The sequence below is a fragment of the Camellia sinensis genome, chromosome 2, assembly GCF_055761805.1.
Source record: "Camellia sinensis isolate YWXY chromosome 2, ASM5576180v1, whole genome shotgun sequence".
Lineage (NCBI taxonomy): Eukaryota > Viridiplantae > Streptophyta > Magnoliopsida > Ericales > Theaceae > Camellia > Camellia sinensis.
This window is the reverse complement of record NC_138962.1, coordinates 215,640,621-215,653,691: the sequence shown is the minus strand read 5'-3', so window position 1 is coordinate 215,653,691 and position 13,071 is coordinate 215,640,621. Positions and strand designations below refer to the sequence as shown.

Genomic DNA, 13,071 nt, shown 5'->3' with positions numbered 1-13,071 from the left:
TATTTCGAGCCGATTAGATTTGGAACCCTTAGAGGACAACATCTTTACGGATTTGGGCGATTTACCTGGGGTCAATTTCGAGGAGATGGCTGGTGAGTCCTTTGCTCAATTTGCCAAGAGAAGAAATGCCAAAAGGATGGCAGTGAGGAGGAGAGTAGATAGTGCTGAGGAAAGCCAAGTCCCACCTCCAGAAGTTGTCCCTCAAGAGACGGCCCTCGAAATTATCTCGGCTGATACAATCTTTGATCAACAGCCGGTTACTGAACAGCAGCAAGTTGAGCTTTCAAGAGCCAATCAAAAAATGGAAGAAACACCCCGCTGAGACTCCGCTAAGTCATCCGAGGAGCTGGTCGATAAATGCCATAGGGTGATAGTGCCTTCCACTGACCTAGCTACGTCATTCGTAATTCAACCAAGGATGAACAGTGCGCCGGTTCCTATCAGTGCGTTGGTTTTAAAGGATTTCACCGTGGCCCTAAGTATGGTTTCGACACTTTTATTGCCAGCGAACAAGGCGATGTTCCGCGCTGAACAAGACGTGCTCTCAATTGCCTCAGCAACTTAGTTGGCTATTCTGGTGAGTGTAATCTTAAAAATATGTACTTTTTATTGTTATCTTTAAATGCTAACTAACGTTCCTTTTCTTAATCGTGTTAGATGGTTGGAAGAATTGCTAAGATCGACCTTCGTCACTACGACGCAATTGAGCAAATTAGCATGCTCAAGGATGAGATCGAGGAAGAAAAAAGCAAGCCCAGAGCAGCCATGGCTGACTTGGCGGTGGAATTGTCAAAGGCCAAGTCCGAGGCCGAAGAAGGCCGAAGAAAAGCGAGCAAAGACCGTTGCTGATGAAGAGAAGTCCAAGCATGCTGGTCTGCTTCGGAGGGCTGCTGAAAAGAGGGCAAGTCTGACGAATGGCGCCCTAAAGTCGGCCAAAGAAGAAATTGAGAAGCTGAAGGCCGACCTTGAAGAGGCGAAGAAGGCCAAAAATCTAGCATAGGCAAATGCAGCCAAAACGTTCGATGCTGGAAAGCTTGCAGCCAAGGAGCTACACATAGACGAAGCCTTGAAATTTGAAAATCAGGGCTTCAAGCACGGTTGGTTCAAAGCTCTAGCCAACACCAATGATTCTTTTGATCAGCTGATTCCATATCAATAACTAGAAATAGAACCGTTGGAGTCGGATCCTGAGGAACCTTGAAGCTGAAAGATCATGAAGTGCTTATCCTAGTTTTCTTTTTGTTTTTCCTTGTATTGTCATTTTGTAAATTCCATTTAGTTGATATTTTGTATTAGGGTCATTTTCATATATAAAGTGGATTGTACTTAATTTAGTTTATCAATGAAAATGTCTTTCGTTTATGAAGATGCCTATGTTATGAAAATACTATTTGTGTACATAGGTAAATAAATAAAGTACAAAGCAAATCATGTTTGCAATAAAGAACTTCAGTGGTCAAGTGGGGCATTGTGTTTCAATTCGGTGAATGAATTCATTTAAGCCGAATAGATTCATATATATGTCCTTGTCCCTGTTAAACACCTGGCGCCACTGCCGAATAAATGCAAAAAATAAAGCAAGTTCTCAATAAGGAATCTGTGGTCAAGTGCGGCATTGTGTTTCAATTCGGCAAATGGATTCATATAGGTCGAATAGATTCATGTATCTGCCCTTACCCAAGTTGAACACCTTGCATTGCTACTGAATAAATGCAAAAAATAAAACAAGTTCTCAATAAGGAACATGTGGTCAAGTGGGGCATTGTGTTTCAATTCAGTGAATGGATTCATATAAGATGAATAGATTCATGTATCTGTCCTTGCCCCAGTTAAACACCTAGTGCCACTGCCAAATAAATACAGTGGCAGCAGCAGGCGCCTCATAGTTGTCGCATCCACAATTAATGAACAGGGCATCAAGCATTTATGGGGCCCGCGGCTTCCTTAAATAAGTAATTACGCAAAAATGAAATGGCATTTTGAGATTTAGAGGAGAGAGAAAAAGAGAAGAACTGAGCAGAGTGTGGAATATTTTTCTTTAAGGTCATATGTTTGGAAGACTATTCTTCAATAGCAAGGGAGAGGGGAGAAGCTTAGCAGAATTGGACGCAACAATAAATAGCTAGGCGAGTGGCGAACCCGTTCGACAAGAAAACGTGGCATCAGAAGAACGAGAGAGGCGTTGATTGCCCAGACATCAAATTAGGTCCCCCAGAAGGGGCGAAGTAAAGAGGTCTCCCAAAAATGGGGCATAGTGCAGACCGCCTGAACTTGCTCCGCGCGCGAGGGCGTGAATTGGGTTCATAGCTATTACAGTTCAGACTCCTGTCACGGTTCTGAATCTAATCTCACAAAGTGTAATGTAAGACTGATAAATCACCAAAGAGTCCAAATCCGGCAAATTATTTTGAAAAATCGATTTTGAATCAACAGTGCCAAACATGGACTGTTTTGCCAGATTTCAGAGTCGCCACCTAAATATTTTGTTTTGAAAAATTTAGGAAACCTTGACTCGTTCCTAAAGCCACGTGTCCGTCATCACCAAAGTTGCCTCGGCTCGGGAACTTGGGTACGAGAGGGGAAGGTCCTGAAATGAGCACCCCCGCTCGCCCGATCAAAGATCGGCCTCTACTAACATGATATGTTATTTTTGAAAACACATGTGTTCTTATTCCGGTTATTAGCTAACATTATTACGTGATGCACACAGCACACAAGTATAGACTCAATCGCAAGAATTCGAACAAAACATCTCATGTTTGTTTTTCGAAAACGGTTTGAAAGATACTACCCTCAAGTAGACTAAGACGCGGATTTTCCACCAAAGAAGGTGGGTTTAAAACATGATGATTTGGCACTCCAAGTGGGCTTAAAACTCACATTTGATGAATTATTCCAATTCAAGCAATGAAGCCTTCATCCACAGGCATTCATGCAGTTAAACACATAAGCACATAGCCTCATGGCAAGCATGCTATCGTGGCAGTCACTTACACACATGCAAGGATGCTAAAGCGTAAACACTCATAGTGTACTCCGAGCCAAAACATAAGCTAGTTAGAAATCATGCATGATCCTAGCTATGTTAAGATGCCTAATGCAACACATGCACAATGCAGCTAAATAGGCTCAGCTATTCTAAGATGGCATATGAATGCAACACTCGATAACATGCTTTGAAATACGTATTCAAATAAGTATTGAAATTCAATGCAGTTTGAATGATGTGTTGAGCTTGGTGCATGCAATACGAATGAATGATGCACGCATGCAAACCATAAGTATGCTAATTGAAACATGCCCTAAAACTAACCATCAAAAGCTGATAAGTAAAAGGGAGAAAGAAATGGGGGTTAGAAGACGTTCACACACACACGCACACTTATTACAACAATACGCCCTCACGAAGGAGGGTCCGAATGAATAAGCTAAGCTAATTAACTAATCTAATTAAACTAATTAGACTAATTATTACAAAATAATAAAGAAATAGCTAAACTAAGCTACTTAATTATTACAACACTTAATTAATTAACAAATTATTTAAATTACAAATTAAAATGCTAACTAACAAGTAAAGCACTAAATTCTACTACTTCAGCTCTATTTGAAGATGTTGAACATGCATGCTCGCATTCAGTTTCTTGCCCCGGAAAGCTCTCTGGTTGCTCTCTTGAGGCTCTGTTTGCAGGGTGTCTTCAAGAACTTGCTGCTGGATCTCACCAAAACAGTGCTGAGGAGTGCACCAGTGGCCTGCCGGCCATGAATGGTGACTGCCGACCCTCCTGCTGGCCAAGGATGTGCATTGCCGGCGAAGGATGAAGGGGTGCCGGCCTCTGGTGTGCTATGACACCAAACTGCAATAGAGCACAAAATAGAGAAAAGAGAGGGTCTCCCAAGAACATTTGTGTACTATGCCCCTCCATATCATCTCAAAACATCAAGGGAGAGGCACCATTGGATCCAAGACCATCAATCAAGCATCTCAATGCATGATGGACAAAGTCCAACTTGCACAAATTCAATAAATGCAATGCAAACAAGACTCTTAGACCATCTCCTTATCATGGAAGATCAAAGGTAATGGAGAGAAAAGGTGAAATGGGCCAATTCACCTTGTGTTCAACATAACATCTGGTTGAACACAATGCAATGCACACACACAACATGTTATGCAAACAATTATGCTAATCTTGACATGTTAAGATGGCATGCATGAGACTCTATCATGCAAGCAATGCATGCATGGCATGTTAAGGGACTAAAATGATGAAACTAGTGAAGGACACAACACTAGAGACATGCAATATAATGCTCAGATGATCATAGTAGCTATGGACAGACCTAGAACATGCCAAATCAGTGGCCTAAACATGCTGAAACTCAAGCACAAGAAGTAAGAAAAGCATGCCCACCTTATGGCTCGCAAGCAAGGCACAAAGCTTAACTCTCAAACACAATGAAAGAGTGATATGTGTAAGAGCGAGACAATGATATATGCTTTAAATTTACATGCCAAATGATGCCATATCATGCAAACAACACGAGTATAGCATGTTAGGGTCCTTAGAACTCAAAGCTAGTCAAGGGCTTTACACAAGAGGCATGCAATACAATGCACAAACAACCAAACCAGCTCTGGACAGAGCTTAATCATGCTAAATCAGAGGCTACAACATGCTGGAATTGAAGCTCAAATAGCAAGAAATGCATACTCATGTATTGGCCCATAAACAAGGCATAAAGGCACAACTCTCAAAGCCATTGAAAGAGTGATAAACATGAGAATATGACAGTGAAACATGCTCTGAAATCATATATCAAATGATGCTATATCACACAAATGCCACAAATAAGGCATGCTAGGGGTCTCAAAACACAAGACTAGCAAAGCCATTTGCACTATAGCCCTACAAGGCAAGCCATACATGAAAAAGACCACTTAAAATAGACCTCAAGCATGTTAAATTAGTGGCAAAGATGTGCTAGAGCAAAGCTAACACATGCTACAATGATGAACAAAAGCATGAAGCATGTTAGGCCCACAATCATGATTGCACTACAAGTACCAAAAGCATGCAAGAGGTGACCAAATCAGCCAAAAAAAGAGTTATGACATGACAAATAATGGCTAAAAATATGCTTGAACTAAGCAAATTCAAGGCACAAAGACATGCTACTTTGCAAGGCTACAAGTAGGATTACATTACAAGTATAAGAAGCATGCAAGAGGTGACCAAGACAACCAAAAAAAGAGTTATGGAAGGTCTTAAAAGTCACAAAAATATGCTTGAACAAAGCCACAAAGAAGTAGAAACGCATGCCAATTTGATAGGCCAACAAGGCAAGCAAGTAAGGGGACCACCCTCTCCTATTTGGGACCTCAAAACAGAGTTTTTACCACTGAAAATTCTCTGGATTTCAGTGGTTAAAAGGCCATGAAAAGATGTTTTGAAAGGCCTTGAAAGATAGCTCAAAAGGCTTTACAAGCCAAGGAGCAAAAGGGAGAGACAACCCCCTAGCCAAACAAGGCTTAAACCACCATTTTAGAACCTCAAAATCAGAGTTTTTATGGTTCAAAACCAGCCCCAAAATATTCCAAAACAATGGAAAAAGGATGGTCAAGCAAGTGTGAAAGACAAGCTTAAAGGGTGAAAGTTTTACATCTTGGAGGGAAGCACACTTTGAGGCACAAAACCAAGTCAAAACCTCCTTAATGAGCTCCAAGAAGACCTTCTAGTAACCTCAACCTAATGATCAACAACTGTTGTTAAGGGTTGATAGGTTGAAGATGATTGTATGCAAGCCTTCAAGCACAAATGCCCAAGAGAGAGTGAAATCTAGAGAGAATATTGAAAAGAGAGAGGCTCTCAAACCTCTTCCTCAATTGTTCTCCAAATGTTCTAACCCTTGAATATGAGATATAAGGCTTCATTATATAGCAAAAATGGAGCATTTGGTCGAAAATATCTCAAGAGAGACAGCTGGAGCAAGTTGGAGCAAAATATCTGTCCAAAACTACTTTCTGCCATTTGTGGCCAGCACTGTACCACTGTTGGCCGGCACCTTACCATTGTTGGCTGGCAACACACTCCCTTGGACAGCAAAGGGCTGGCACATGGCCCAAAAATCCTATTTATGGCCCACATTCTCCACCTCTGGTTGGACAGAAAAATCTGCTTTTTGGGCCCGACTTCAACCGGACATAACTCCTTCATCTGGACTCATTTTCAAGTATTTCTTGAGCCTAATTGTATCTCTGGAAGTCTTATTTCCAATGGTGGAAGCCTCACTTCAAAATTCCAAGTGTACAAAAAGTTATGCCTATTTTGGTGAAGCCGCTCAGTTTTGATCCTACCCGAATTCGTGTCGAACTTCTCCCAAACTAGTTTGCTTCTCTCCTCTCCTCTTTTCTTCAACTCTAAACCCCTAAACAAGGTGTTTTGAAAGATTTTTCAGAGATTTCATCTCTCTTTCATTCATTTCCACTTTTTCCTTTGCTTGGTTTACCGAAAAGCACAACATTTAACAAAATGCGAGCGTTGGAACATCGTAGGATTTTTTTCAAAAACTATTTTGAAAGAGAGGATTTGAAGGTCTAAAATCTTTTGATCAAGATCGTTTTGGTCCAAAAAGGGGTATGAAGTTGGGATTTGACTCTCTCCTTGTCAAAGAAGTTGAACCTTTGCCCCGCACACCTTTCTCCACCAAGTAAACCATCAGTAGTGCCCAAGTCTTAAGGGCGGTAAAAAATGGGGTGTCTACACATAGCAAAGAGGGAGCGCGAGAGCTACAAGTGCACAGGCATCTTCCCGCAGTGAACTAAGTAGACCGCCATGCCCTCTGAGTTTCTCTGTCTTCATTGGTAACAAACCTATGACTGAAGCGGACTCGATTATTTTTTATCCGAACATAGCAGTGGAATTTACTCGGCAAATCTTTCCACCTGAAGTGCAGCAATCCATGGTTGGGCGGGGCGACTATGAAATCTTCAGAGATGGTGTCCATGGGGCCATCAGAGGACTGAACAGTTCATATGAGATTGGCATGCACCTTCGCACCACACAGAGAGATATTGAACAGAATGACGGGCGTATTTAGAGTTTAGAATACCGTGCGGAGAAGGCTGAAAATGAATTGCGGAGGGCCATTGCGGAGGGCTAGAGCTGTCGAGAAGCAGTCAACGGGGGCAATGAATACGGTTGTTATTGATAAAGTGAACCAGTGGGTGATTGATCATGCCATAGTCGACCGTGATACGGTGGCTATATAGGCAAAAGAAGCCATACGGTCTCGGGCTTATGAGGAGGGTTTTTTCAATGGGCGCAAAATCGGCATTGAGAAGACCCAGGAGAAATTGGCAGATGATGTTTGCCGGTGTGAAAACCGTGGTTTTAAACATGGATGGATCAAAGCACTCCAAGCTGTAGGTGTCGACTCGGCGTCTCCGCTTTATTAGAGCTACAAATTTCCGTTTGAGGCTTATGACGCCAAGAAGACAGATGATGAAGAAGAGGTTGAAATTTGAGACAAGGCCGATTCCAACCCAAAGAAAACCTAAACTTTAGGAAGTCTATTTGTATAATTGTATTGTAATAAATATCGTCGTATTTGTAAGAAACTATTGTATTTACAATTTAGTCAATTTTTTCTACACATTGTTTGTTTGTCAAAAAAAAAAAACGTCTTTGTGTTTTGAATGGATCCTTTTGATCAATAAATCTGTTAAATTTTGACCGCCATTATCATGTAAAATAGAATTCGAAGTCTTATAACTAGGAGACTTCTCGGCCGATTGTGCCAAGCACGAGGGCGCTCCGAATTTGAAGTCTTGGTATTTGGCCAATTGTGATCAAGCACAAAAGGTGCTTTGAATTCAGAGTCTTTTCTCGAGCGCTCCAAATTCAGAGGCTTTTCTTGGCCCCTCGTGTTGAGCACGAGGGGCATTCTGAGTTCGGAGTCTTGGCATTGGCTAATTGTGATCAAGCACAAAGGGCACTTTGAATTTAGAGCTTTGGCATTGGCCAATCGTGATCAAGCACAAACGGTGCTCCGAATTCGGAAGCTCTTATCTGCCCCTCGTGCCGCGCATAAAGAGCGCTCCGAATTTGGAGTCTTGGCATCGGCTAATTGTAATCAAGCACAAAGGGCGCTCCAAATTTCGGAGTCTTAGCATCGGCCAATTATGATCAAGCACAAAGGGCGCTCCGAATTCATAGGCTTTTCTCTGCCCCTCCTACCGAGCACAAGAGGTGCTCCGAATTCGGAGTCTTGGCATTGGCCAATTGTGATCAAGCACAAAGGGCACTCAGAATTCAGAGGCTTTTCTCGGCCCCTCGTGTTAAGCACGAAGGGCACTCCTAATTTGGAGTCTTGGCATTGGCCAATTGTGATTAAGCACAAAGGGCGCTTTGAATTCGGAGGCTTTTCTCTGCCCCTTGTGTTGAGCACAAGGGGCGCTCCGAATTCGGAGCCTTGGCATTGGCCAAGGCCAATTATGATCAAGCACAAAGGGCACTTCGAATTCGAAGGCTTTTCACGGTCGATCAACCTACTTGGACATTTAAGCATATGAACTTCTGAATCACTACTTAGCTATATAGATGCACATTGGATTACATAGCAAAAAAGAACAAAAGTAAACTCTAATATTTTTTCAATGATAAAATTTGTGCAAGTGGGTCAAATTCCAAGGTCACGACAGTCTCTTCCCAATCATGCCCGAGAGGCGGTATGCCCCGGTGCCGGCAATTGAATCAATCTGATAGAGGCCGTCCCAGTTGGAGCTGAGATATCCGTTCACAAGATTCTTGGTGGCAGGAAGCACTTTCTTGAGGACCAATTTTCCAAGGGCATAGCAGTGCAACTGCATGCGCTGGTTATACGACTTAGCGAGTTGCTGCTAGTAGCGTGCCATGCGTACAAGGGCTCGATCCCGTCGCTCCTCAATCAGATTAAAGTCCAGGGCCAACATCATATCATTTTGCCCTATGTCAAATGTTGTCATTTTTAGAGTAGGCAGGCCAACTTCAAGAGGATGATAGCTTTTGTCCCGAAGCACAAGGAAAATAGTATTTCACCGGTAGACCGTCTCGGTGTAGTGAGATGAGCCAACAATACACTAGACAGCTCTTCAACCCACTTGCCCTTGGCCTTCTCTAATCGCTTCTTGATTCCATCCAAGATCACTTTATTAGAGGTGTCAGCCTGGCCAATGCTTTGTGGATAAGCCGGCGAGGAAAAGTATGGCTGAACACCATACGTGTCGCACAGTTCCCGATAGACTCTATAGCTGAATTGGGTATCGTTGTCAGATATAAGTACTCGAGGTATGCCGAATCGAGTTATGATATTCTTCCATACAAAGCGTTTGGCATCCATGTCCCGGATATGCGTCAGTGGTTCTACCTCGACCTATTTTGTGAAGTAATCTGTTCTAACAATCAACAATTGTTTGCTTCTCGGAGCCTTTGGCAATGGTCCGAAGATGTCAAGGCCCCACTAAGCAAAAGGCCAAGGGCTAGTAACGAAATTCAATTGTTCTTGTTCGCGCGGGCAAATAGGTTAAGGGGGAGAACTTTTGGCATCGTTCACATTTCTTTACATAGTTCTCAGCATCAATATGCATGGTTGGCTAATAATATCCCTGGGTTACCGCTCGGTGGGACAATGAACGCCCTCCCGAATGGGCGCCGCAGTTGCCTTCGTGTATCTTGGCCAAGAAATCCTTTACTTTGTCTAGATGAATGCACTCTAAATATGACCCTAAGAGAGATTTTTTGTAAAGCTTTCCATAGGGGACCAAATAGTGCCGTAGGGCTTTATTACACAGCTTATGGGCTTCCTTCTTATCTATTGGCAACTATTATGAGGAAAGAAACGTGGCTATAGGAACTATCCAGCGCAGCGCCAGTTCAATGATGTTGACGCGAACAGACTCATGGGAACTGATGCTCGGCTCTAAAATGAACCCCATTTCTGTGGTTCGCTTGACTTCCGAATTAATGGCAGAAGCTAAACAAGAAAGGGCATCCGCATGAGTATTCTAATCTCGGGTAATCTGATTTAGCTCATGGTGGTCGAACTTTGTGAGCAAGGAACTTGTCGTTTTCATATAGGTTGTCATTCGATCATTTTTAGCTGCATACTCACCTTTTAATTGATTGATGACCAATTTTGAGTCACAAAAGACCTGTAACCACTTGGCGCCTAGGTGGAGGGCATTACAAAGGCCAACTAGTAATGCTTCATACTCGGCCTCAATGTTTAATGCATCGAAACCTAGCTTGACTGTCTGCTCGATTATTGCGCCTTCAAGGGTCATGATCACTACTCCTGTCCCACTACCATGCTGGTTAGATGACCCATCACAATACATCTGTCAAATATCCTTGACATACATTCTCCACTCCTGTTGAGGTTGGAGGGCTAGCTGATCTGCTTTAAAGTCAGCATTGCATCCTATAAATTCAGAAACGAAGTCAGCCAAAACCTACCCTTTTATAGCTGTTCTGGGCAAAAATACGATGTCATACTGCCAAGGTTTCAATGCCCACTTTGAAACACGCCCTGATGACTCTGCACTTTGGAGTACTGATCGAAGTGGGTAGTGCTTAAGTACCTTTATAGAATGGGCTTGAAAATAGTGCATCAACTTTCTGGTGGCCACCACAAGAGCCAGGACGAGCTTTTTCTAGTGGTATGTACGTTGTTTCAGCGTCCACTATCATTTTTCCAACATAAAAAATGAGCCTTTGTTCGTCGAGTTCCTCCTTCAGCAACACGGCGCTGACCGCCTGGTCCAATACTGCAAGATACAGTATTAGCTTGTCTCTTGGTAATGGAACAGAGATATGCTTTTAATCCGTCTAGAATGTTCTGGCACTCGAGGATCCACTGAAAAGCTTTTCCCTGTCGAAGTGTGTGAAAAAATTGTCTATAGCGATCTGAAGAACGATTGATGAATCTATTGAGAGCCACAACCATCCCCATCAGTTTCTGAACTTTTTTGGCCGTCTGAGGTGAGCCGCGTTCTACAATGACCAAAATCTGCATTAGATTGGCCTCAATCCCACGATGGTTTACAATATAGCAGAGAAATTTGCCAGATGCAATGTCGAATGCACACTTCGAGGCATTGAGCTTCATTTTGTATTTTCGGAGAATGTCGAAAGTTGTGGCCAAGAGGGCAAAGTGAGTATCTTTTTCTCTGGATTTTACCACCATGTCATCAATATACACTTCCATTGTATGGTAGAGTTGTTCTTTAAACATGGCGATGACCAATCTCTGATATGTTGTCCCGACATTCTTCAGTCTGAAGGGCATGACCTTGTAGCAATAGGTTCCCCTTAAGGTGAGGAATGCCGTATTTTCCTAGTCATCCATATGCATGGTAATTTGATGGTAACCGCTATATGCGTCCAAGAAGCTCATGCGTTGGTAATACGCAGTTGCATGCGTTGGTAATGCGCAGTTGCATCCATAAGTTGGTCAATTCTGGAAAGAGAGAAACAATCCTTGGGATAGGTTTTATTCAAGTCTATGAAGTCCATACAGACACGCCAAGATCCTTTTTTTTTCTTTATAACCACGGTATTGGACAGCCAAGTGGAATAAGTCACTTCGCAGATTGCCCCAGCATCCAGAAGCTTGTTGATTTCGTCGACAACGGCTGAAGTATACTCTGCTGTTGATCGGTGACTCTTCTGGATGATTGGCTTGATGTTTGGGTCGAAATTCAAACGGTGTTGAGCCACGATGGGGTCCACTTCCTGCATCCCATATGGTATCCAAGCGAACACGTCAACATTGCCGAGTAGAAAGGAAACCAATTCTTGTCACTCAATTGTGTCCAAATAGGTGCCGATCAAAAAGAATTTGTTGGGTTCCTCTTGGATTGTCATCCGAGCAAGATCTTCAGTTGCCTTTTTAGCAGGGAATTTCCCAACATCCTCAAGGTTTTCTCGGTCTGGAACTTCAATCGAGTTCACTTCCCCCTTGGCTTCTTTGCCACAACAACAAGATAGCACTCTTTTACCAACTTCTAAGAGCCTCTAATCTACTCGATGTCGTGGTAAATGCTTGGTATGGCCTGCATTGCGTACAGCCAAGTTCTCTTCATGATTATATTATATGGTGAAGGAAGCTTGACAACTAGAAATTCCACGTCGATTGTCCTAGTGCCTGCTTGCATTGATAATGTGATCTTCCCCAGAGGATATTTGGGATTGGCGTTGAAGCCAAACAAGGGATATTCGGCTAGCAACAAGTTTGAGTTGGTGAAGCCGAGCTTAAGAAATGTCTTGAGGTACATTATCTCCGAGGTGCTCCCCTCATCGATCAGAACATGTTCGACAACGAATCTGTTTATGAAATCAATCACAAGGGCATCATCGTGGGGGAGGGTCACCCTTTCAAGATCAGTGTCGTCGAAGCTGATTCTGCCAGACACATGAGGCCGCTTGGCTGGTATGCATGGCTTGGGCATGCATGGTTGTAGCTGAATCGGATGTACGCTATTTGGCGGCAACAGGTTATATATCACGTGAATTACACCAAGCGGAGATGAATCTGAGCGTATAACTACCGTGTTTGGTAGGTTACACTTGTGGGGAAGATGTTGAGCCAGACGGCCATCTTGTATCTGCTCCTCAATGTGGTCCTTCAAAGCGTAATATTTGTCCATCTTATGCCCATGGTCCTTGTGGTATTCACGTCGCAGATCTCTCTGTCTTGTGTCTGGGGGCCCAATCATCTTAGCCGGCCACTTGAAAAACGACATATGCTGGATTTTGGCAGGATTTTGCCGATCAACTCGGCCAACTCCGTATACTTCTTGTCTGACCGCCTGGAGCATCTATTTTTCACTTGATATTGTTCGCTTGACTGGCGTAAATACTGTTCATCCGATTGGTGAAAGTCTTGGCTATTTTCTCGTTTGGACTTGCTTCTCCACTCAGGGCTTTGTTCTGGTGGCGCCACACTCGGCTTTACCATGGTAGGTGTCGTCATCTCTACGACCTTTTTCTCAGCTTTGACACAGAGGGCATCATTCTCCACTTTGCAGTA

The 13,071-nt window shown here is 43.1% G+C and overlaps 1 protein-coding gene across 1 annotated transcript; it reads right to left on the bottom strand.

Annotated features, from left to right (window-relative positions):
• Window positions 1-12,061: 12,061 nt before the first annotated feature.
• Window positions 12,062-12,757, bottom strand: LOC145819426 (uncharacterized). The gene has a single exon (XM_082913419.1). It carries the CDS (start codon window positions 12,755-12,757, stop codon window positions 12,062-12,064), a length of 696 nt encoding a protein of 231 aa, XP_082769545.1.
• Window positions 12,758-13,071: the final 314 nt, after the last annotated feature.